Source organism: Budorcas taxicolor, chromosome 5 (genome assembly GCF_023091745.1).
Source record: "Budorcas taxicolor isolate Tak-1 chromosome 5, Takin1.1, whole genome shotgun sequence".
NCBI classification, from domain to species: domain Eukaryota; kingdom Metazoa; phylum Chordata; class Mammalia; order Artiodactyla; family Bovidae; genus Budorcas; species Budorcas taxicolor.
The window spans coordinates 143760072-143787015 of NC_068914.1; the positions used below are offsets into that span (position 1 = coordinate 143760072).

Below are 26944 nucleotides of genomic sequence, written 5' to 3' on the forward strand. Positions count from 1 at the left end.
TTCATTTTTTTTATCATGCTGTTGCATCTTATTTTTCTTCACTGCACTTTAACAATGTTGGTAGAAAAAGGGACTTTCTAAATTCTTAAGGATGCATGCAAGCTATTGTTAAATAATCCGTCTTCCTTAAGCATTACTATTTTTAGTCTCTTTTTCTAAACACAAAGGTACCTCTTTCAGAGGTAAGTAGAGGAAAAGTAAAGTACCACAAAAGGATAAGGAAGAAGTTAGAAAAATACTGGCAAAGGAAGCCAGTGGGGTACAAGAAAAAGGAGGAATATTTGTATACTTTATTTATAGTTTATTAAACTATATCATATAGTTTATTATACATTGCAATGTTCAATAATATAATAGTACTCTCATTATATCTGTTATAGATTAGGACTTTGGCATTGAAAAGATAAATTTGTCCAAAGGTGTTTAGCTGTTACATTTTGAAGTCAAGATTTAGGCCCAGGCTTTTAAAGTTCCAAATCTAGCTTACAATAGACCATGATGGAAACATAATCAAATAATATAGAAAAAAATGAAACTAAAACAATTTAGCCTTATAATATTCAACTTTTCTAACTTTTGTTTATAGAATACAATATGAATGAAAATGTGTTTAAAATGTAAACACTATCAGCCACAATGGAATAACAAGAATTAGACATAATCAATTAAAAAATTTGTGGTTCCTGGAGAAGACAACAGCAACCCACTCTGGTATTTTTGCCTGGGAAATCCCATGAACAGAGGAGCCTGACAGATTACAATCCATGGGGTTCACAAAAGAGTTGAACACAACTGAGAGACTGAGCACAGCACAGCACAGAAGAAATGGGAAATTAAAATCTATGCTTAATACATTGCATTCAGTGATAAATTTCTGTGAACTTCATTTAAAAGATAAGATTTATTTTCTTTTATGACAAAAGATATTTTGTCATATTTGTAATATTTGTCTCGAGATATTTTGACATAGAGTTATTTCTATTTCATATAGATTATTTTTCAGTTTGGAAATCCTCTGCATAATCTATGCTTCAATTTAGCTTGCTGTTAATATTATAAAGTGTACAAGAGAAGAAATAGCTTTAAGGGCATTTTAAAGTATTGCCTAAGTAATTACAATGCATTTCAAAGATGAGGATTCTGTCAATTCTTTCTACTACTTTCATTTAAAAAAAAAAAAAATCCTCTTTTTCTTGTCCATCCTTCCAAGTTGCTATTCCACTTTGGAGAAAATGCTAGAAGGTCAAAGGGTTTCTGCCTGAAAATATGTCTAACCTAAAAGAGGAAGTGGTTTATAGAAGAAAGTGATGCAATCTCTTTTCTGGTACTAATAAAGGTCAAAATCATTCCAACTGAGGGCAGAAAACTAACTGAAGTGCAAGAAACTACTGCATGGATAGTAGTTTTCTTCCAGATCATGCAAGTGTTCAATAATCTATTGCCTTGATTGATAAGGCTGAGCACATTGTTTTTATTTATTCATTGAGGGAATCTACCAAACTTGGGAGAGAGGAAGGAAATTATCTGTCTCAATATATCTCATTTATAGGAAGTTTGCAAAAATATAGGATTCTTTTTAATTTATGCAATGGCTAAAGAGATAGTCTATGCTGATATCAAACATACATCTTCAGAACATCCATCTTCACTTCAGAGATCTGGTAAGCTGGATCTAGAACTCCTGTTAAAATTAATGTTTTACTTTAAATCTCCCTTGTTTCTGTCCTGTGTTTACATCTGTCTTACTAAAAATGTGCTAAGTCACTTCACTGTGTCCAACTCTTTGCAACCCTGTGGACTGTAGCCCACCAGTCTCCTCTGTCCGTGGGATTCTCTAGGCAAGAATCCTGGAGTTTGGTTGCCACTTCCTTCTCCAGGAGATTTACTGGAAATAGGAGACTGGATTCAAAGCAAAATCTACTGAATGCCAGGGAGAAAGTGAAGGATTTTAATGACACAAAGTGTTTGTGAAGTTAATTGTAACTTTAGTCTTAATATGTAGACATTTGCTTTTGGTTTCCATGAACTCTATTCCTTATATTTCTTGTGGCGGAAATTTATTATATTCCTGTGGTAACATTGATACTCATAACCTCTTTCTGCTCTATAATTTTACTCATCCGAATCTGCCCTTTGAAAATAATATAATAAACTCATTCACACTGAGGAAAATATCTCTGACAATTATTCACATTGTTATTTAGCCTTTTGGAAGTTGTGTATCAGTAGGATAAAAATGTTAAACTAAAATAAAAAGACATAAAGTGTTAATATCTTATTTCCTGAAGTTTAGAATTAATGATTATCTGAGTAATAGAATATTTTTGGAGCACAAGTAGATAGGCATACAGCTAAAGATAAGATTGTACCTTAATCACAAACCACCTCAAAACCAATAGCTTTTTCAAATCCAATGTATGTTCTACATACATTCTATACAAATGAAGCTTTAGGGAACATTCCACGTTGCATTTATATTATCTCCTCTAGGGTAAGAATTTTTGTATTGTAAAGGTTACATAAAATGTTTAAAGTCTCCACAAGCTTGTCCTTGTGGAGTAAAACTGATGTCTTACTTTCCTTTTATTCCCAAGAATCCATTTCTTCTTTCATATCTTTAAGTTTGCAGTTTTCAAGTGGATCTTATGTATGGTTTTCTCCAGTTGAAAGAAATTTCCCATGTTTAAATGCTCTCTCTCTCTAACTTGCTCAATGGGGCTTCCCAGGTGGTATTAGTAATAAAGAACCCACCTGCCAATGCAGGAGATGTAAGAGACGTGGGTTTGGTCCCTGGGTCGGGCAGATCTAGAGGAGGGCATGGCAAACCACTCCAGTATTCCTGTCTAGAGAATCCCATAGACAGAGGAACCTGGTGGGCTACAGTCCATAACATCATAAAGAGTCAGACATGACTGAAGCGACTTAACACAGCACAGCACAACTTGCTCAATATGGGCTTATCTGCTTTCTTTTCTTGACAGACTGGGAGCTTTCATTTTGTGTGAGCTAATGGAACTTAGTTTGAGAAGTAATATGGATGAAACCTGTATTCTTATTCCTCCGTTTCCCACAAATCTCATATAATTGGTCGATTTTTCTTGAGGTTATTTTAACTCACTTCAAGCTACAAGATCAATATTTTTGATTCTGCATACCAGGATTTAATTTTGTCTGTTTATGGAAAGAACATTACTTTTTTCCTGGTCAAAAAAAAAAAAAAAAGAAAGAAAGAAAGAAAATGGTATAAATGAACCCATTTACAAAACAGATACAGAGTCACAGACTTAGTAAACAAATTTATGGTTACCAAGGGGAAAAGAAGGAGGGGAAAAATTGGGAGACTGGGATTGACATACAAATTTATCAAATGGGCTTCTCTGGTGTCTCAGTGGCAAAGAATCAGCCTACCAATGCAGGAGACATGGGTTTGATCCTTGGTTTGGGAAGATCCCCTGGAGAAGGAAATGGCAACCCACTCCAGTATTCTTGCCTGGAGAATCCCATGGACAGAGGAGGCTGTCAGGCTACAGTCCAAAGGGTCATGAAGGGTCGGACACAACTAAGTGACTAAGCATGCAAATCAGCTATACTCCAATAAAAATTAATTTAAAAGAGAATATGTAGAGTATATCATGAGGAATGCTGGACTGGAAGAAACACAAGTTGGAATCAAGATTGCTGGGAGAAATATCAATAACCTGAGATATGCAGATGACACCACCCTTATGGCAGAAAGTGAAGAGGAACTAAAACGCCTCTTGATGAAAGTGAAAGAGGAGAGTGAAAAAGTTGGCTTAAAGCTCAGCATTCAGAAAACAAAGATCATGGCATCCGGTCCCATCACTTCATGGGAAATAGATGGGGAAACAGTAGAAACACTGTCAGACTTTACTTTTGGGGGCTCCAAAATCACTGTAGATAGTGACTGCAGCCATGAAATTAAAAGATGCTTACTCCTTGGAAGAAAAGTTATGACCAATCTAGATAGTATATTCAAAAGCAGAGACATTACTTTGCTGACTAAGGTCCGCCTAGTCAAGGCTATGGTTTTTCCTGTGGTCATGTATGGATGTGAGAGTTGGACTGTGAAGAAGGCTGAGCGCCGAAGAATTGATGCTTTTGAACTGTGGTGTTGGAGAAGACTCTTGAGAGTCCCTTGGACTTCAAGGAGATCCAACCAGTCCATCCTGAAGGAGATCAACCCTGGGATTTCTTTGGAAGGAATGATGCTAAAGCTGAAACTCCAGTACTTTGGCCACCTCATGCGAAGAGTTGACTCATTGGAAAAGACTTTGATGCTGGGAGGGATTGGGGGCAGGAGAAGAAGGGGACGACAGAGGATGAGATGGCTGGATGGCATCACTGACTCGATGGAGGTGAGTCTGACTGAACTCTGGCAGTTGGTGATGGACAGGGAAGCTTGGTGTGTTGCGATTCATGGGGTCGCAAAGAGTCGGACACGACTGAGCAACTGATCTGAACTGAACAAGGAAAAGAGATTTGGGGACACTGTCTTTAATGCTATCTAGTCCAATTTTATTGTAATGTTAAAAATGAGGAAATATGAATGCATAAAAATTAAATTACCTACCTATAGTCATGACTAGAAGTCAAATATTTTATTACTGTTTCATTGCATATCTCTGTTGTGGATAAATGCAACTTCTGTTACCATGTGTCATATTCAAGAGGAAAAGAAAGATGCTACAAGAAAATTGCTACATTGGATTGTAATGTCCCACAGAGCCCTACACAATTTTCCCCGAGCTTTCTCTTTGAAGTTGCTAAATTTCACTTGTTTAACTCTGATTGTTGACTTTCTCTTTGCTCTTTAGAATTATCATATTCATTCCTATTTCAGAGCTTCATTTGTGTTGAAACGCTCTCCCTAATCTTAATCTTTGAATTTCCACTGCCTCTCACAGTACTAAGTCCTCGGTAAGCAATTAATAGATGCTTGGTAGGCAGATAAATGTACAAATGGATTTTAAATCAATAGATTTGATTTATTTTAAATATTTTAAATATTATAGTTTCATTGGTTCTCCAAGATATAAAACAAGAGGGTACTCCCATGAAACTGAGTGAAATATCAGTGAGAAAAGGTAATACAATTGAGAATATCCCAGACTAAGACTCAGAAATTCATGATTCTCTTAAACTTTACTTAAGTGGCCTAAAGAAATGATGTAGTACTCCTTGTATTAATTCCATTCATGAACTCTGATGATTTATTCTCCAACTTTTTAGGTTTGAAATCTCAGTTCTTCACCCTAGAAATGTGTGTTGGGATATTATCACATTCTTCTCACTATTGCCTAGTCAGGCACCATTTGCATTGCTTGCCTGATAAAAGGAAATGCATGGACTTCTTTTAGTGTTTTGGGAATTTAATAAATTCTCATTAAAGATGTTTTACTTAAACACTAATAATTTGAACAAGGACTCTCTAATAGTATTCCACTAAATAAGCATTCATGTTAATCATTCTTGACATTTGATTTTGTAATTGGTTGTATTTTCACATCAGTTATAGTAGTAGGCTCTCAGTTTGTGAAAGTATCAGTTGTGTCTGACTCTTTGCGACCCCAGGGACTGTAGCCCACCAGGCTCCCATATCCGTGGAATTCTTCAGGCAAGAATGGTGGAGTGGGCGATTCCCTTCTCCAGAGAATCTTCCCGATCCAGGGAATGAACCTGGGTCAGCTGCACTGTAGGCAGATGTTTTACTGCCTGAGCCACCAGGAAAGTCCCATGTAGATGTGTATATATCACATATCTGGTGGAATTGATATATTGTAACAGTGGCCACAGGACTGGAAAAGGTCAGTTTTCATTCCAATCCCAAAGAAAGGCAATGCCAAAGAATGCTCAAACATCTCACATGCTAGTAACGTAATACTCAAAATTCTCCAAACCAGGCTTCAGCAATACGTGAACCGTGAACTTCTGATGTTCAAGCTGGTTTTAGAAAAGGCAAAGGAACCGGAGATCAAATTGCCAACATCCGCTGGATCATCAAAAAAACAAGAGAGTTCCAGGAAAACATCTATTTCTGCCTTATTGACTATGTCAAATCCTTTGACTGTGTGGATCACAATCAACTGTGGAAAATTCTGAAAGAAATGGGAATATCAGACCACCTGACCTGCCTCTTGAGAAACTGATATGCAGGTCAGGAAGCAACAGTTAGAACTGAACATGGAACAACAGACTGGTTCCAAATAGGAAAAGGAGTACATCAAGGCTGTATATTGTCACCCTGCTTATTTAACTTCTATGCAGAGGACATCATGAGAAACGCTGGACTGGAAGAAACACAAGCTGGAATCAGGATTGCTGGGAGAGATATCAATAACCTCAGATATGCAGATGACATCACCCTTATGGCAGAAAGTGAAGAGGAACTAAAAAGCCTCTTGATGAAAGTGAAAGAGGAGAGTGAAAAAGTTGGCTTAAAGCTCAGCATTCAGAAAACGAAGATCATGGCATCCGGTCCCATCACTTCATGGGAAATAGATGGGGAAACAGTGGAAACAGTGGCAGACTTTATTTTTTTGAGCTACAAAATCACTGCAGATGGTGACTGCAGCCATGAAATTAAAAGATGCTTACTCCTTGGAAGAAAAGTTATGACCGACTTAGATAGCATATTCAAAAGCAGAGACATTACTTGGCCGACTAAGGTCCGTCTAGTCAAGGCTATGGTTTTTCCTGTGGTCATGTATGAATGTGAGAGTTGGACTGTGAAGAAAGCTGAGCGCCGAAGAATTGATGCTTTTGAACTGTGGTGTTGGAGAAGACTCTTGAGAGTCCCTTGGACTGCAAGGAGATCCAACCAGTTGATTCTGAAGGAGATCAGCCCTGGGATTTCTTTGGAAGGAATAATGCTAAAGCTGAAACTCCAGTACTTTGGCCACCTCATGTGAAGAGTTGACTCATTGGAAAAGACTCTGATGCTGGGAAGGATTGGGGGCAGGAGGAGAAGGGGATGACAGAGGATGAGATGGCTGGATGGCATCACAGACTCAATGGACGTGAGTCTGAGTGAACTCCGGGAGATAGGGAGGCCTGGCGTGCTGCGTTTCATGGGGTCGCAAAGAGTCGGACACGACTGAGCCACTGAAATGAACTGAACTAAACTACTTTGGATAAGAGCCTCTTGGTTTTAGTCATCAATCATCCCAGAGCTAAAAATGTCATTTTCTTTTTATGACCTATTTATCTGATTACAAGTGATAGAATGGATAGTGAACAAAGGTCTAATTTGGTAGTCAAGAAACCTGAGGTATGATCTCAACTCTACTATCAAGTAACTGTGTTTTGTGGACTTAAAATCCCCATTTTAACATTCAAATGTTGCACAAGATTATCTCTAAATTACTTTTATTTTAAAACGTATAATTTTATGAAACTGCAATTACATATAACAGGAAATAGATTTATTGTATAAGAAAGCATAAAAGAATCAGTAAGTTCAGTTGCTCAGTTGTGTCCAACTCTTTGTGACCCCATGGACAGGGCGGCACGCCAGGCCTCCCTGTCCATCACCAACTCCCGGAGTTCACTCAGACTCACGTCCATTGAGTCCGTGATGCCATCCAGCCATCTCATCCTCTGTCATCCCCTTCTCCTCCTGCCCCCAACCCCTCGCAGCATCAAAATCTTTTCCAATGAGTCAACTCTTCGCATGAGGTGGCCAAAGTACTGGAGTTTCAGCTTTAGCATTATTCCTTCCAAAGAAATCCCAGGGTTGATCTCCTTCAGGATGAACTGGTTGGATCTCCTTGCAATCCAAGGGACTCTCAAGAGTCTTCTCCAACACCACAGTTCAAAAGCATCAATTCTTCAGTGCTCAGCGTTCTTCACAGTCCAACTCTCGCATCCATACATGACCACAGGAAAAACCATAGCCTTGACAAGATGGACCTTTGTTGGTAAAGTAATGTCTCTGCTTTTGAATATGCTATCTAAGTCGGTCATAACTTTTCTTCCAAGGAGTAAGCATCTTTTAATTTCATGGCTGCAGTCACCATCTGCAGTGATTTTGTAGCTCAAAAAAATAAAGTCTGCCACTGTTTCCACTGTTTCCCCATCTATTTCCCATGAAGTGATGGGACCGGATGCCATGATCTTCGTTTTCTGAATGCTGAGCTTTAAGCCAACTTTTTCACTCTCCTCTTTCACTTTCATCAAGAGGCTTTTTAGTTCCTCTTCACTTTCTGCCATAAGGGTGGTGTCATGTGCATATCTGAGGTTATTCTTATCTTTTCCAGCAATCTTTATTCCAGCTTGTGTTTCTTCCATTCCAGCGTTTCTCATGATGTACTCTGCATAGAAGTTAAATAAGCAGGGTGACAATATACAATATACAGCCTTGATATACTCCTTTTCCTATTTGGAACCAGTCTGTTGTTCCATGTCCAGTTCTAACTGTTGCTTCCTGACCTGCATATAAGTTTCTCAAGAGGCAGGTCAGGTGGTCTGGTATTCCCATCTCTTTCAGAATTTTCCACAGTTGATTCTGATCCACACAGTCAAAGGCCTTGGCATAGTCAATAAAGCAGAAATAGATGTTTTTCTGGAACTCTCTTGCTTTTTTGATGATCCAGCGGATGTTGGCAATTTGATCTCTGGTTCCTCTGCGTTTTTCATGAAAGAATGGATCAACCCAAATGAGTGAGGGCTGTCAGTATGTTTATTAGAGAATCTTGAGAATTTCAGTCTTATATAAAAACTTAGGGATGCAGAGTAGATCATAATTTAAGATTATGAATTGTGAATCAAAAAGAAAAAATATATTCATTCAGTTTTATAAATTCCCCCTTCTTCACAAATCAGGGGACCAAATTTGTATGTAAGAGGAAGTTAGGTCTGCATATTTCAAAGGAAAATACCTCAAGAGCATAACTGACAAAGTTTATTCAGCCCTTTCTTACCACCTAAGGAAGTACTTACTGGGCTTACTAGTGAAATTTATCCAATTTTATAGATTCTCATCACCACGGAATTTTCCTGAAAGTTGGATGTGCTATGATTATCATTCTTCTTGTAATAGTAATTGTGCTGAGCATGCTTGGTAAGTAATTACCAATAACCTTTATTTACCCCAAAGTATTATTTTATCATGACCTGTTGTAATTGTGTTTGCTGTTAAAGTGGTTTCTACACAGTTCAGTACAATTTCACAAAAAGAAAGAAATTTGATACACAAATAAAATTAGAGATTTTCCATAGAACTTCATCATGTGATATTACATATATTATGGATTCATTTCATTGATATATGAAGGATGCTAGATTTATATTTTATGATCAAAATCAGCTTTTCTGAACCATGTTCTGGAAAGCAAACTAAACTATGAAGTATATTTCTGTTTAAGTTTATTCAAGATCTTATTCAAGCTTACTAAAATCACGGCATCCTGAAAGTGAAGTGAAAGTCACTCAGTCGTGTCCAGCTCTTTGTTACCCCATAGACTATACAGTCTGTGGAATTCTCCAGGCCAGAATACTGGAGTGGGTAGCCTTTCCCTTCTCCAGGGGATCTTCCCAACCCAGGAATTGAACCGGGCTTCCTGCATTGCATGTGGTTTCTTTACCAGCTGAGCCACAAAGGAAGCCCCATTAACTACTCAGGGGCATCCTCAATCTTGCATCCATGGGTGAAAATTTTGTCTAAAACCAATCAATTCAATCAGGCATTTTAAAATTATACTCATATGCCATGGATGTAGTGAAATATAGTCCAACTTTATATGGCAATTATTTTAATAGTTCATTAAGTAAATGCTTGGAGAAAAACTTCCAGATGATGTATACTCTAAGGAATTCAGGTTTCCAGATTGAACCAAACCCTAGAACAGATCAAGGCAATATCTGCCTGTATTGTCCTTGTGAAGGATATTAGTAATTATGTATGTCATTAGTTACTAGAGGTCAATGGGCAGAATCAGAATTCTAGAACTGGATGGGGCCCTAGAAATCAACAAGGTCAAGCCTCCAGTTGAGGTGAACTGTCTACAGCCCAGAGTGATAAGTGGTTTGACTAGTTTAATATAACTAGGCAGTGGCCGAATTGGGAATTTAACATTGAGGGGATGAAGCAAAAAATACTTAACATTCAACACCTCTGCTGGGACTTCCCTGGCAGTCCAATGGTTAAAACGACTCTGCATTTCCACCGCAGAGGGTCAAGGTTTGATCCATGGTCAGGGAACTATTATCCCACATGCCATGGGGCATGACCATTAAAAAAAAAAAGAAAGAAAAAAAGTACCCTCTCTGCTATGTTTCTTTTTGGTATAGGCTAATCAATTTGCTTGTTATCAAAACAGTAGTTTGTTAGTAACAGATTTGTTACTACAATAGATTTTAAAGACTTAACTGATTAATACACACTATTGTGAGATTATAAATAACCCAAAGTAATTTCAGTGAAATGGCCATCAGAAAGACAAATGTCTTCCTCATGGTAGAAAAATACTCTGGGCTCACCCTGTCCTTCCATATGTAGACTTTAAATGGACAAGCTCAAAAGGAACAGAATCATGAACTGAAATCAAAACACATAAAGCTCTTTCCATGAATCAGGTGACACCTGGTACAGTTAATAGGAACTTACCAAACACAAATTCTCCAAATGAAGCTTACATTCAAAGCTGGTTATTTTGCATTTATTAAGATAAATATGAAAACTCCGGAAAAAATCAAGTGAGTTTCCTTCTGGTCCCAGATCATATTTTACCAATTTCCCTAAATTTGATATTAATAAAATTAACAGGACTATGTGCAAAAGAAGGTCCAATCTTGGAAAAAGGAATTTTTTTTCCCATAAATTTTAATCACTTTAATTGCTCTGGAGTTTCCACATTAATCAACTTCACTGAGTCACTACAACCTGACCGTTTTCTGCTTTATATTTAATTAAGAAAAGATGTGTCTTCTTTCACTAGTTATTCAGTTCAAATCTGCAAGACAAACTGAAGTGGATAATGAATCAAAGAAGAAATATTGTACTGAGCAAGATAAATCTGAAGCAAGTAGCTCAATAGGTAATGTTATTTTATATTGCCTAATTCCTGAGTTGACTGTGATGGCTACTCCATTTCTTGTAAGGGATTCTTGCTCACAGTAGTAGACATAATGGTCATCTGAGTTAAAGTCACCCATTCGAGTCCATTTTAGTTTGCTGATTGCTGAAATGTCGATGTTCACTCTTGCCATCTCCTGTTTGATCCCTTCCAGTTTGCCTTGATTCATGGACCTAACATTCCAGGATCCTATGCAATATTGCTCTTTACAGCATCGGACCTTGCTTCTATCACCAGTCACATCTACAACTGGGTGTTGTTTTTGCTTTGACTCTGTCTCTTCATACTGTCTGGAGTTATCTGTCCACTGATCTCCAGTAGCATATTGGGCACCTACCGACCAAGGGAGTTCATCTTTCGGTGTCCTATCTTTTTGCCTTTTCATACTGTTCATGGGACTCTCAAGGCAAGAATACTGAAGTGGTCTGCCATTCCTTTCTCCAGTGGACGACATTTTGTCAGGACTCTCCACTATCACCCATCCGTGCTGGGTGGCCCTACACAGCATGGCTCATAGTTTCACTGAGTTAGATAAGGCTGAGGTCCATATGATCAGATGGGTTACTTTTCTGTGATTGTGGTTTTCATTCTGTCTTCCCTCTAATGGAGAAGGATAAGAGGCTTATGGAAGCTTCCCGATGGGAGAGACTGACTGCGGGGGAAACTGGGTATTGTTCTGATGGGCGGGGCCATGTGCACTAAGTCTTTAATCCAATTTTCTGTTGAAACAACAGACTGGTTCCAAATAGGGAAAGGAGTATGTCAAGGCTGTATATTGTCACCCTGCTTATTTAACTTATATGCAGAGTGCATCATGAGAAACACCAGGCTGGATGAAGCACAAGCTGGAATCAAGATTGCCGGGAGAAATATCAATAGCCTCAGATATGCAGATGACACCACCCTTATAGTAGAAAGTGAAGAAGAACTAAAGAGCCTCTTGATAAAAGTGAAAGAGGAGAGTGAAAAAGTTGGCTTAAAGCTCAACGTTCAGAAAACTAACATCATGGCATCCCGTCCCATCACTTCATGGCAAATAGATGGGGAAACAATGGAAACAGTGACAGACTTTATTATTTCGGTCTCCAAAATCACTGCATAGGGTGACTGCAGCCCTGAAATTAACAGACGCTTGCTCCTTGGAAGAAAAGTTATGGCCAATCTAGAGAGCATATTAAAAAGCAGAGACATTACTTTGCCATCAAAGATCCATCTAGTTAAAGCTATTGTTTTTCCAGTAGTCATGTATGGATGTGAGAGTTGGACCATAAAGAAAGCTAAGCACCAAAGAATTGATGCTTTCGAACTGTGGTGTTGGAGAAGACTCTTGAGAGTCCCTTGGACGGCAAGATCCAACCAGTCTATCCTAAAGGAAATCAGTTCTGAATATTCATTGAAAGGACTAATACTCAAGCTGAAACTCCAATATTTTGCCCACCTGATGTGAAGAACTGACTCACTGGAAAAAAACTCTGATGCTGGGAAAGATTGAAGGCAGGAGAAGAAGGGGACAATAGAGGATAAGATGGTTGGACGACATCACCAATTCAATGGACATAAGTTTGAGTCAACTCCAGGTGTTGGTAATGGACAGGCAAGCCTAGCGTGTTGCAGTCCATGGGATTGCAAAGTCAGACATGACTGAATGACTGAACTGAACTGAACTGAATTCCTGAAAAAGCAAGTGTGGACAGTAGCATGTATTTTACTTGGGTATATCTGAATAAAGGGGAAATTCCTCTACCTGTACAGAGGGATGGTTTAGACCATTGTTTTTCATGGGCCTATTACAGTCCTTGACAAAAGTATTTAAAGATTGAAGACAAATGAGAAAAATAAACTTGTCTGTGTTTTAAATGAATTTAAAGGTACTGTGTTGAAATCGTTGCATTTTATTAGTATTTTTAATTCTACTGGGACATGTGCAGGTGTAGAATGCTGGTCAAAATATTTCCTTTCCTAAAATTCATGATCAACATCACATAGTTTTTGTCAGTTTTTTAATGGTTCAGTTCAGTTCAGTTCAGTCACTCAGTCGTGTCCGACTCTTTGCGACCCCATGAATCGCAGAGTACCAGGCATCTCTGCCCAGCACCAACTCCCAGAGTTCACTCAGACTCACGTCCATTGAGTCCGTGATGCCATCCAGCCATCTCATCCTCTGTCGTCCCCTTCTCCTCCTGCCTCCAATCCCTCCCAGCATCAGAGTTTTTTCCAATGAGTCAACACTTCACATGAGGTGGCCAAAGTACTGGAGTTTCAGCTTTAGCATCATTACTTCTAAAGACATCCCAGGGTTGATCTCCTTCAGAATGGACTAGTTGGATCTCCTTGAAGTCCAAGGGACTCTCAAGAGTCTTCTCCAACACCACAGTTCAAGAGCATCACTTCCTCAGTGCTCAGCCTTCTTCACAGTCCAACTCTCACATCCATACATGACCACAGGAAAAACCATAGCCTTGACTAGACGGACCTTAGTTGGCAAAGTAATGTCTCTGCTTTTGAATATACTAACTAAGTTGGCGATACCTTTTCTTCCAAGGAGTAAGTATCTTTTAATTTCATGGCTGCAGTCACCATCTGCAGTGATTTTGGAGCCCAAAAAAATAAAGTCTGACACTGTTTACACTGTTTCCCCATCTATTTCCCATGAAGTGATCGGACCGAATGCCATGATTTTCATTTTCTGAATGCTGAGCTTTAAGCCAACTTTTTCACTCTCCTCTTTCACTTTCATCAAGAGGCTTTTTAGTTCCTCTTCACTTTCTGCCATAAGAGTAGTGTCATCTGCATATCTGAGGTTATTGATATTTCTCCCAGCAAACTTGATTCCAGCTTGTGTATCTTCCAGTCCAGCATTTCTCATGATGTATTCTGCATAGAAGTTAAATAAGCAGGGTGACAATATACAGCCTTGATATACTCCTTTTCCTATTTGGAACCAGTCTGTTGTTCCATGTCCAGTTCTAACAGTTGCTTCCTGGCCTGCATACAGATTTCTCAAGAGGCAGGTCAGGTGGTCTGATATTCCCATCTCTTTCAGAATTTTCCACAGTTTGTTGTGATCCACACAGCCAAAGGCTTTGGCATAGTCAATAAAGCAGATGCTTTTCTGGAACTCTCTTGCTTTTTTGATGATCCAGCGGATGTTGGCAATTTGATCTCTGGTTCCTCTGCCTTTTCTAAAACCAGCTTGAACATCAGGAAGTTCATGATTTACATATTGCTGAAGTCTGGCTTGGAGAATTTTGAGCATTACATTACTAGCATGTGAGATGAGTGCAATTGTGTGGTAGTTTGAGCATTCTTTTACATTACCTTTCTTTGGGATTGGAATGAAAACGGCCCTTTTCCAGTCCTGTCGCCACTGCTGAGTTGTCCAAATTTGCTGGCTTATTGAGTGCAGCACTTTCACAGCATCATCTTTCAGGATTTGAAACAGCTCAACTGGAATTCCATCACCTCCACTAACTTTGTTCGTAGTGATGCTTTCTAAGGCCCACTTGACTTCACATTTCAGGATGTCTGGCTCTATGTGAGTGATCACACCATTTTGATTATCTGGGTTGTGAAGATCTTTTTTGTACAGTTCTTCTGTGTTTTCTTGCCACCTCTTCTTAATATCTTCTTCTTCTGTTAGGTCCAGACCATTTCTGTCCTTCAGAGCCCATCTTTGAATGAAATGTTTCCTTGGTATCTCTAATTTTCTTGAAGAGATCTCTAGTCTTTCCCATTCTGTTGTTTTCCTCTATTTCTTTGCATTGATCACTGAAAAATGTCCTTACCTCTTCTTGCTATTCTTTGGAACTCTGCATTCAGATGCTTATATCTTTCCTTTTCTCCTTGGCTTTTCACTTATCTTCATTTCACAGCTATTTGTAAGGCCTCCCCAGACAGCCATTTTGCTTTTTTGCATTTCTTTTCCATGGGGTGGTCTTGATCCCTGTCTCCTGTACAATGTCATGAACTTCATTCCATAGTTCATCAGGCACTCTATCTATCAGATCTAGGCCCTTAAATCTATTTCTCACTTCCATAATCATAAGGGATTAATCATAAGGGATTTGATTTAGGTCATACCTGAATGGTCTAGCGGTTTTCCCTGCTTTCTTCAATTTCAGTCTGAATTTGGTAATAAGGACTTCATGATCTGAGCCACAGTCAGTTTCTGGTCTTTTTTTTGTTGACTGTATAGGGCTTCTCCATCTTTGGCTGCAAAGAATATAATCAATCTGATTTCAGTGTTGACCATATGGTGATGTCCATGTGTAGAGTCTTCTCTTATGTTGTTGGAAGAGGGTGTTTGCTATGACCAGTGCATTTTCTTGGCAAAACTCTATTAGTCTTTGCCCTACTTCATTCTGCATTCCAAGGCCAAATTTTCCTGTTACTCCAGGTGTTTCTTGACTTCTTACTTTTGCATTCCAGTCCCCTATAATAAAAAGAACATATTTTTTGGGGTGTTAGTTCTAAAAGGTCTTGAACGCCTTCATAGAACCATTGAACTTCAGCTTCTTCAGCGTTAGTGGTTGGGGCATAGACTTGGATTACCGTGACATTGAATAGTTTGCCTTGGAGACGAACAGAGATCATTCTGTCGTTTTTGAGATTGCATCCAAGTACTGCATTTCAGAATCTTTTGTGGACCATAATGGCTACTCCATTTCTTCTGAGGGATTCCTGCCCACAGTAGTAGATATAATGGTAATCTGGCGGTGGTGAGGAGATACCCCTTATCCAAGGTCAGAAGCAGCAGCTGCGCTTTGCTGGGGCAACCGTGAAGCAATACCCCATGCCCAAGGAATGAGAAACCCAAGTAAGATGGTAGGTGTTGCAAGAGGGCATCAGAGGGCAGACACACTGAAACCATACTCACAGAAAACTAGTCAATCTAATCACACCGGGACCACAGCCTTGTCTAACTCAATGAAACCAAGCCATGCCTGCGGGGCAACTCAAGACAGGCGGGTCATGGTGGACATGTCTGACAGAATGTGGTCCACTGGAGAAGGGAATGGCAAACCACTTCAGTATTCTTGCCTTGAGAGCCCCATGAACAGTATGAAAAGGCAAAATGATAGGATACTGAATAAGGAACTCCCCAGGTCAGTAGGTGCCCAATATGCTACTGGAGATCAGTGGAGAAATAACTCTAGAAGGAATGAAGGGATGGAGCCAAAGCAAAAACAATAGCCAGCTGTGGATGTTATTGGTGATAGAACCAAGGTCTGATGCTGTAAAGAGCAATATTGCATAGGAACCTGGAATGTCAGGTCCATGAATCAAGGCAAACTGGAAGTGTTCAAACAAGAGATTGCAAGAGTGAACGTCGACATTCTAGGAATCAGTGAACTAAAATGCACTGGAATGGGTGAATTTTTAATGTACTAAATGATTCAAAGCCTCTTGATGGAAGTAAAGAGGAGAGCAAAAAAGTTGGCCTAAAGCTCAACATTCAGAAAACGAAGATCATGGCATCCGGTACCATCACTTCATGGGAATTAGACGGGGAAACAGTAGAAACAGTGTCAGACTTTATTGTTTTGGGATCCAGAATCACTGCAGATGGTGACTGCAGCCATGAAATTAAAAGACGCTTACTTCTTGGAAGAAAAGTTTTGATCAACCTAGATAGCGTATTCAAAAGCAGCGACATTACTTTGCCAACTAAGGTCCATCTAGTCAAGGCTATGATTTTTCCTGTGGTCATGTATGGATGTGAGAGTTGGACTGTGAAGAAAGCTGAGCACTGAAGAATTGATGCTTTTGAACTGTGGTGTTGGAGAAGACTCTTGAGAGTCCCTTGGACTTCAAGGAGATCCAACCAGTCCATTCTGAAGGAGATCAACCCTGGGATTTCTTTGGAGGGAATGATGCTAAAGCTGAAACTCCAATACTTTGGCCACCTCATGAGAAGAGTTGACTCATTGGATAAACTTCTGATGCTGGGAGGGATTGGGGGCAGGAGGAGAAGGGGACGACCGAGGATGAGATGGCTGGATGGCATCACCGACTAGATGGACGTGAGTCTGGGTGAACTCCGAGAGATGGTGATGGACAGGGAGGCCTGGCGTGCTGCGATTCATGGGGTCGCAAAGAGTCGGACACGACTAGCAACTGAACTAAAATGAAAAATATTATAAATGATCATTTTATGCAAGTTTCTATCTTTTACATATGAATGTATTTATATACTTTTAAAAGTCAAGAAAACACTCAATTATTTAGATTTTCTGTTTTATTTTTCTTTCTGTTTTCTATATTATTTTAAAGTGGAAAGTGAAAAAGTTAGCTTAAAGCTCAACATTCAGAAAATTAAGATCATGGCATCTGGTCCCATCACTTCATAAGAAATAGATGGGCAAACAGTGGAAACAGTGTCAGACTTTATTTTTGGGGGGCTCCAAAATCACTGCAGATCGTGATTGCAGCCATGAAATTAAAAGATACTTACTCCTTGGAAGAAAAATTATGACCAACCTAGATAGCATATTGAAAAGCAGAGACATTACTTTACCAACAAATGTCCATGTAGTCAAGGCTATGGTTTTTTCCAGTGGTCATATATGAATGTGAGAGTTGGACTGTGAAGAAGGCTGAGCACCAAAGAATTGATGCTTTTGAACTGTGGTGTTGGAGAAGACTTTTAAGAGTCCCTTGGACTACAAGGAGATCCAACCAGCTTATTCTGAAGGAGATCAGCCCTGGGATTTCTTTGCAAGGAATGATGCTGAAGCTGAAATTTCAGTACTTTGGCCACCTCATGTGATGAGTTGACTCATTGGAAAAGACTCTGATGCTGGCAGGAATTCGGGGCAGGAAGAGAAGTGGGAAATGGAGAATGAGATGGCTGGTGGCATCACTGACTCGATGGATGTGAGTCTGAGTGAACTCCGGGAGTTGGTGATGGACAGGGAGGCCTGGCATGCTGCGATTCTTGGGGTCACAAAGAGTCGGACACAACTGAGCGACTGCACTGAACTGTGCTGAACTGAACTAAATCTGTTGATTTAAGTTTGTATTCTATATTGAAAAACTATATTCCTTTCTTTTTTTGAACCTGCATATATAATGTTATTATTAAGACTTACCAGTCCATGTTATAGAGTGATTTTGGCTTCTAGGAAATCATTAAAACTTTAAAATGGATTTTAATTTTTCAAAGTCTCCTCAACCTCTTTCCAAAAACTTTAATTTTTTTAAACTAGTGAGACTATGATAGCAAATTTTCTGGGACATTATTCCCAATACAAAAGCACATAATAGTCCTCCTACCCTTGATAGAGGTGATAACATGGTATTGAATAAAATTGCTTTAAATTCTGTCCAGACCCTTTTATACATAGAAAGATCAATCTACCTGAGTTTTAGAGACCTATCATACAAATTTTGCCCAATGAAAATTCTTCTCATGATTTTATAATTCTCAAAATTATAGTGATATATAATTCTCAAAATGTCTGGTTTTTTGATGGATCACTAGTTGAAATCTTTAATTTCTAGTTTTCCTCCAAAAATTTTTATCTTCCTGAAGTTTGGATGTTGATCACTTTATCCTAGTGTCTGTGCATTGCCTAGTTTATGGAAAACATAACATATTTCAAAGAGAATAAATTAAATGGGAGAAAGAAGAAAAGAGAGAAAGAAATAAATACACAATTGAAATTCTGTTAGGTTTTATTTTTTTCAAAATCCATCCTGAGAAAAGCCCATACTTTTGTTAAAGAAAGCTTCAGTTCAGTTCAGTTCAGTTCAGTTGCTCAGTCGTGTCCGACTCTTTGTGACCCCATGAATTGCAGCACACCAGGCCTCCCTGTCCATCACCATCTCCCGGAGTTCACTCAGACTCACGTCCATCGAGTCCGTGATGCCATCCAGCCATCTTATCCTGGGTCGTCCCCTTCTCCTCCTGCCCCCAATCCTTCCCAGCATCAGAGTCTTTTCCAATGAGTCAGCTCTTCTCATGAGGTGGCCAAAGTACTGGAGCTTCAGTTTTAGCATCATTCCTTCCAAAGAAATCCCAGGGTTGATCTCCTTCAGAATGGACTCGTTGGATATCCTTGCAGTCCAAGGGACTCTCAAGGGTCTTCTCCAACACCACAGTTCAAAAGCATCAATTCTTTGGCGCTCAGCCTTCTTCACAGTCCAACTCTCACATCCATACATGACCACAGCTTAGGCCCTGATTTTACAAACTTTGAGAGGCTTTAATTATTATACAATATTAGGGGTGCATTCTCATGTTTCTTTTAATTTCTTGTCATTTTTCTTTCCAATTCCTTTCAATTCTTCCACTGTTTATACATCATGCCCCAGCAAAGATTGGAAGCTACATGGGGGGAAATGCTACTGGATTGCTGAACATGAAAATAAGAAATCTTGGAATGAAAGTAAAAATGACTGTGTCATGAAAGAATCACATCTCATGGTGGTCCGAGACTTCAGTGATATGGTAAGGTATAAAATTTTAAGATTATAACATCCTTCACAACTTCAGTACTTCTTTGTGCTACAAATTTGAAAATTTCGGTGAAAAAAAATTAAACCTCATTGATATTAACTGCACAATTATTGGTTGAATGAATACTTGAAACTATAGTATTATTTTAAGCTTCTTTTTCTTCCTTTGTGGTTCAGCTGGTAAAGAATCTGCCTGCAATGCGGGAGATCTGGGTTTGATCCCTGGGTTGGGAAGATCCCCTGGAAAAGGGAAAGGCTACCCACTCCAGTATTCTGGCCTGGAGAATTTCATGAACTGTATAGCCCATGGGGTTGCAAAGAGTCAAACACGACTGAGCAACATTTACTTTCACATTTGCTTAGCTAGAGATAGGAGAAATCCTTTTAGTAATATATACCTAAGTTGTTCTCTATAAGGGATCCATTTCCCAGACTGCATTTTAAAAGTATGACATCAGTCTCATCGCCCATATTTAATCCATCATTGCTCAGAAAGTTTGTAGTCAGACAGCATGGCAGCTGAAATTAAAAATAATGTTCAGAGAAAGGAAATACAGTATAGCCCTTCTCATTAAACTTTGTTTTTTGTTGAAGAAAGCCAATATTTTTCTAACTCTGGCATAATTTAAATTGAAATTTTCTTACACAAAGGTTGGACACTAAACCTTAATAAGGCCAGTATAGATATTAGTTGGCAAACATCAAATAAGGATTCTAAGCATAAGAATTAGTATGTTGAAATTACAAGCGATGTCAAAGGCTCAGTTTTAGAAAACTCAATGACAAACAGGGCTTTACAAGCCTGGTTAAGTCTGGAGTGCTTATATAAGGGCAGCTGTTGAAACTTTTGTAGGGGGAAGAAAAAACTCATCTGAGTTTCATAGAAATCCACAACAACAAGAAAATCAAAATGGAAAGTAAGTTATCTTCAGTGTAAGCAATGTAACCCCAAATATTAAACTGTAAAACTCTTTGTCAGATCCAGTCCAAATTGGTTTGAATATGAACCAAATCCAGAAAGGGTGAAGAACTAAAAAGAGACTTTTTTCTTCTCTTAGAAGTCAGCTTAAGACAAAAAAGGGGAAGAAGGTATCAACTTAAAGGATCTAATAAGAAAGCATCTAATAAGAAAAGACTGAGTTACATAGCTTTGTGGTTGGAAATGAACACGCAGTTCCTCCTAGGTCTTTAATGTGGAGTTTCAGTTCATTTTTAAGTGATGGGTAGGTTTCTTGTTGCTCAGAAAACATGTCTTTTCTGCATTTCAGCATTTTTCCATTTGATGATGAGCAGGAAACAGATAAGGTTTTTAGGGAAGTCTTCATTGCACTGTTTCTCCATGCAGTGATTTATTGTCTGTTTCTACCCAGGAATTGAACCCAGATCTCTCGCATTTCAAGCAGTTTTTTTACCATCTGAGCCACCAACAGAATAATAAAGGGGCTGTAAGGCTTTCCAGGTGGTGCTAGTGGTAAAGAACCTGCCTGCTGATGCAGGACATGCAAGTTTGATCCTTGGGTCAGGAAGATCTCCTGAAGGAGGGCATGGCAGCTCCTCCAGAATTCTGGCCTGGGGAATCCTATGGATAGAGGAGCTGGGCAGCTACAGTCCATGAGGTTACAAAGAGTCAGACACAACTGAAGTGACTTAGCATGCAAGCACTCAAAGGGGTTGTATGAGTTTGTCAGAGCTAACATAACAAAGTACCATGGACTCGGCGGCTTAAGCATCAGAAATAAAGTTCAAGATCGAGGTGTTGGCAGATGTGGTTTCTTCCAAGGCCTCGCTCCTTAGTTTCTAGATGGCCACCTGCTTGCTCTGTCCTCACATGGTCTTTCCTCTGTATGCATGCATCTGTGTCTCTCTGTATGTCCAAATTTCTGCTTCTTATAAGGACAATAATCAGAGTGGATTAAGATCTACCCTAACAGCCTCATTTCTGCTTAGTCACCTCTCTGAAAGCTGTGTCTCCAAAGGCAGCCGCATTTTGAAGCACTAGGGGTTAGAGCTTCAAATGCATACATTTTGAAGAGACATAGTTAAGCCCATAATATTCTATCCTCTGGCCCCTGAAGCCTGTAATAGGGGTCAATTGTACATGTGAAGCAACTGAGCATGGCATGGCATACATGTGAACTGGGCAGTGGTAAAGAATCTACCTACCAATGCAGGAGATACAAGAGACACGGGTCGACCTGGGCTGGGAAGACCTCCTGGAGGAGGAGATGGCAACTCACTCCAGTATTCTTGCCTTGGAAATCCCATGGACAGAGGAGTCTTGCAGGCTACAGTCACAAAGAGTCAGACAAAACTTCAGCAACTTAGCACATTATGGCCAGCCATATACTTTGTCTCAGGGGTTATGGTATTGTACAAAAAGAAGATATTACCCACCTCCTAGAGTAATGGACATAAAAACAAAAATAAACAAATGGGACAATTAAACTTAAAAGCTTTTGCACAGCAAAAGAAACAAGATTAAAAGACAACCTTCAGAATAGGAGAAAATAATTGCAAAGGAAAAAACTGACAAAGGATTAATCTCCAGGATATATAAGCAGCTCATGCAGCTCAATATCAGGAAAACAAAGAGCCCAAAGAAAAAAATGGGCAGAGGACCTAATCAGACATTTCTCCAAAGACATACAGATGGCTAATAAACACATGAAGAGGTGCTCAGCATTGCTCATCATTAGAGAAATGCAAATCAAAACTACAATAAGGTATCAACTCACAAGGGTCAGAATGGCCATCATCAAAATCTCTATAAACAATAAATGCTGGAGAGGGTGTGGAGAAAAGGGAATGCTCTTTCACTGTTGGTGGAAATGTTAATTAATACAGCCACTGTGGAGAACAGTATGAAAATTACTTTAAAAAACTAGGAATAAAACTACCATATAACCCAACAATCCCACTACTGGGCATATACGTTGAGAAAACCATAGTTGAAAGAGACATATGTACCTCAATGTTTGTTGCAGCACTATTTACAATAGCTAAGATAAGGAGGCAACCTAGATGGCCATCAGTAGATGAATGGATAAAGAAGTTATGGTACATATATACAATGGAATATTACTCAGCCATAAATAGAACACATTTGAGTCGGTTCCAATAAGGTGGATGAACCTAGAGCCTGTTATACAAAGTAAAGTTAAGGCAGAAAGAGAAAAATAAATATCATATATTAATGCATATATATGGAATCTAGAAAGATGATACTGATGATCCTATTTTCAGCAATGGAGATGCAGACATACAGAACAGACTGGTGGACATAGTCGGGAAAGGAGTGGGTGGGAGGAATTGAGAGAGTAGCATGCACGCACATAGATTACCATGTCCAGTGGAAATTTGCTATATGTGATGGAAGGAGTTCAAATCAGGTGTTCTTTGACAACCTAGAGAGGTGGGATAGGATAGGAGGTGGGAAGGAGATTAAAGAGGGAGGGGACACATGTATACCTATGGGTGATTCATGTTGATATATAGCAGAAACCAACACAATATTGTAAAGCAATTGTCCTCCAATTAAAAACAAAACAAAACAAAAACTTTTGAACAATATGTGCTCCATCAGCTCAGAGATTGTTTTCTTTCTGTAACTCTTCCTGTAACGCTTCTAGATTATTGTTTAATACTTGTATTTAGTAGTAATCACTATTATTTAGGCAAGAAGCATTCATTATGTGCTAAACAGTGTTTAATATTACTTATTAACAAAACAATAACAGTTCTTTGAGATAGGTATGACTATTATCACAGTCAGAGTTTTAGTGACTGGAAAAATACAGAAAGAGAATGAATAACTGTGCAAAGATGTGTAGTAGTAATAGTAGCTGCAGCCTGATTCCACAGCCTTGGTGTCTACTAACACTGTCCATAATAGTTCTTTTTTTCTTCACAGTCTCAGTTTATGTTTTTATATTGGAGTATAATTGGTATACATATATTCCCTCCCTCTTGAACCTCCCTTCCACTCTGCCATAATACCCCTTTAGATCATCACAGAGCACTGAGCTGAGCTCCCTGTGCTATACAACAGCTTCCCGTTAGCTATCTATTTTGCACACGGTGATATATATATATATATATATATATATATATATATATATATCCCAATCTCCCAGTTTTTCCCACTCTCCCTGTCTTCTTGTGTCCACATGTGCTTTCTCTATGTCTGCATTCCTGCCTTGCAAATAGGTACATTTAGATTTTTTTAAATTTATGTTTAGATCCCTTATATATATGTGTCTGTTAACATATGGTATTTGTTTTTCTCTTTCTGCCTTACTTCACTCTTTATGACACATGATAAAATTTCATTCTTTTCGTGGCTGAGTAATATTCCACTGTACATATATGGCACATCTTTATCCATTCATTTGTCGATAGACATTTAGTAATTTTTCTTTAGCTTTTATCCCATTGCATTACTGTGGATTTCCCCTCCACTGTGATCTATTTGCAAACATGAAGCATGTCTTACCTGTTCATTCCTAGCTTCTAGTGCAGTGCCAGCCACATAGAAGGTGCTCCTGTGGTATTTTATCTTGCATCTGTAAGAATCACTTGATTTCATACAACATTTCCTATTCTTTTTAGACTTTCATATGGCAAAATATACATGATTCATTTTGGGTTGGTTTGAGGATTCCTCCTGGAGGGAAATTATGGACCTGGTTGGACAACAGCACTTTTGACACTCAGCTGTAAGTCTTTTGCATTTTTTCTTTTTGTGGTTTTTAATCCCATGTTGTATGTGACAAGAAAGAGACATATGACATCATTGGCTTTGAAGTGATCTAATGAGTATTATTTTCCTGACTGCTACAGTTTGATAAATATTTCTATAAAATGGTTCACACAGAAAGTTGAGAAAGAAATCTCCCTCCATCCACTCAAAAAACTTATGTATTAAACAAGATTGCCTTGTTGCCTGATTTTACCTTTTTATATAAAAGGTAAATTAGCAAGTGTAAATTCTTTTATGAGTGCACATGTTTGTTTTACAGAGCCTAACTTTCTGCTCACTTCTTACAGTGATCAGTTTTTAAGCAATAAAAATTTCAGAGCTGAGGGACTTCCCTGACGTTTTAGTGGCTAAGACTCCGCATTCCCAATACAGGGGACATGGATTCAAACCCATCTCCTATCACGGGGAACTAGGATCCCACACACTGCTCAGAGTGGACTAAAAAAAAGTCAGAGGTGATATTTTAGCTCTCTTTAATGAACTATTAGGGCTTCCTTGGTGGCTCAGTGGTAAAGAATCTGCCTGCCAATGCAAGAGATGCAGGTTCAATCCCTAGGTTAGGAAGATCCCCTGGAGAATGAAATGCCAACCTACTCCAGTATTCTTGCCTGGAGAATCCATGGACAGAGGAGTCTGGCAGGTTATGGTCTATATGGTCACAAAGAGTCAGACACAACTAAGAGACTAAACAACAAAAATGAACTATTAACTTCTCTGGAGAGACGTTTGAGAAATAAAACATAAAGTGAGAAGAATTGCTTTGCCTGTCATATTGTTGTGCATTTAAATAGTTTTAATGAGTTTATTCTTTATTAAAAAAAAATAGAAAACATTTTCTGAAGTCCTTGTAAGCCTCTGGCCATATGCATATACTCATGGCTGGTGTAAAGAAAACAATCTGCTTTCTTTCTGTAGGTTTTCAAATGAACGAGAGAGCCGGAGTATGAAATGTGCCTGGGTGTCTTCTACCAAGATAACCAAAGAAAGTTGTCAGAAAAATTATCCATGGATTTGTCAACTATAATCCACTTGGCAGAAAATAAGTCTCTATTTGTCTGACTAAGAGACACCACATGAAGTTTGAGCTCAGATCATAAGAAAGCTCAGAGGGCTGTCTGTGTGAGTTTTTTATAGTACTATTCTCAGAAGTGTAGAAAGGGAGATACACAAAATAAAATGTTTTAGAAAATGAGTGTGTATGATGAATATATTTTTACATCTGAATGATGTGGTGATTCAATCATCCATCTCATCTTACCAGTATTTTTTGAACTTTAGCCTTTATCTTTTCTGTATCTTCAGACTGAGTGATTCACACTTTCACTTAGCTTAACTTGATATCCTTAGTTAATTTCTTACATTCTCATAGTTTCAACTACCACATACAAAGCAATGCATAACAAAGTCATATCTGCCATTCAGATCATTCTCTAATCACAAGACCTATATACCCTACTGGCCATTTAACACAGCAGGTCTAAAACCTCAAAGGTACTTCCAACCCAACTTACAAAAATAGTCTACTAAATTCAACATAAAAGGAACCATCTTCCAGCACTCCATATCTCAGTAAAGGATATGCCATACAAGACAATTATGCCATCTATAAACCAGTTGTTGTTGTTGTTCAGTTACTAAATCATGTCCGAATCTGCAACCCCATGAACTGCAGCATACCAGGCATCCCTGCCCTTCACTGTCTCCTGGAATTTGTTCAAAATCATGTCTCTTGAATCAGTGATGCTATCCAACCATCTCATCTTGATATTACTCTCTCTCACATGCATACCTCTAGGCTGCTCTCCACCTTCACCTCATATCACCAGGTTTTATTTGTGTGTGTGTTAGTCGCTCAGTCATGTCTGACTCTTTGTGGCCCCATGGATCATAGCCCATGAGGCTCCTCTGTCCATGGGATTTTCCAGGCAAGAATATTGGAGTGGGTTGTCATTTCCTTCTCCAGAGGCTCTCCCCAACCCAGGGATTGAACCCAGGTGTCCCGCATTGCTGACAGACTCTTTACCCTCTGAGCCACCAGGGAAAATTCCAGGTTTTATTTATTTTTAACTAAATATCTCTGGTGAAGTACAGGAATGCCTGTCATGCTGCAGTCAATGGGGTCACAAAGAGTGGGACACTACTGAGCCACTGAAAAACAGCAGAAATATCTCTCAAACATGTCCTCCTCTCTTTATCACCACTTTCATGATCTTAACACAAAGACACTAAAATATTAAATAGCTGTAATAACAACATCTCCACTCCATTTCAATCATTCTCTGCCATGAATTCTGTAACATTTTAAAAATAAATACTGATAATGCAATTTTTCCCTTTAAAAAACACCTCTATTTTCCTTATAATAATACCAAATTCCATAACAAAGCCTAGCAATCCCTATCAGATCTAATCTTTATTGTCTCTTCCTCCACTTGGGTTTCCCAGGTAGCCCAGTGGTAAAGAATCTGCCTCACAATAGGGGAGATGCAAAAGACATGGGTTTGATTCTTGGGTCAGGAAGATTCCTTGGAGTAGGAAACAGCAGCCCACCCCTGCTGGGGTCCAGCCCCGGTGAATCCAGGGAATTCGAAGGTGGGGACGGTGTCAGCGTCCTTGGAAAAATACATATTTA

The 26944-nt window shown here is 38.9% G+C and overlaps 1 protein-coding gene across 1 annotated transcript; it reads left to right on the plus strand.

Annotated features, from left to right (window-relative positions):
* The first annotated feature begins 1588 nt into the window (after positions 1 to 1588).
* Positions 1589 to 25336, plus strand: LOC128048999 (killer cell lectin-like receptor subfamily B member 1B allele A). Its single transcript, XM_052641503.1, has 6 exons — positions 1589 to 1661; positions 8993 to 9079; positions 10956 to 11054; positions 19370 to 19545; positions 24162 to 24268; positions 25228 to 25336. The coding sequence occupies exons 1-6, from the start codon at positions 1589 to 1591 to the stop codon at positions 25334 to 25336; spliced, it is 651 nt and encodes a 216-aa protein (XP_052497463.1).
* Positions 25337 to 26944: the final 1608 nt, after the last annotated feature.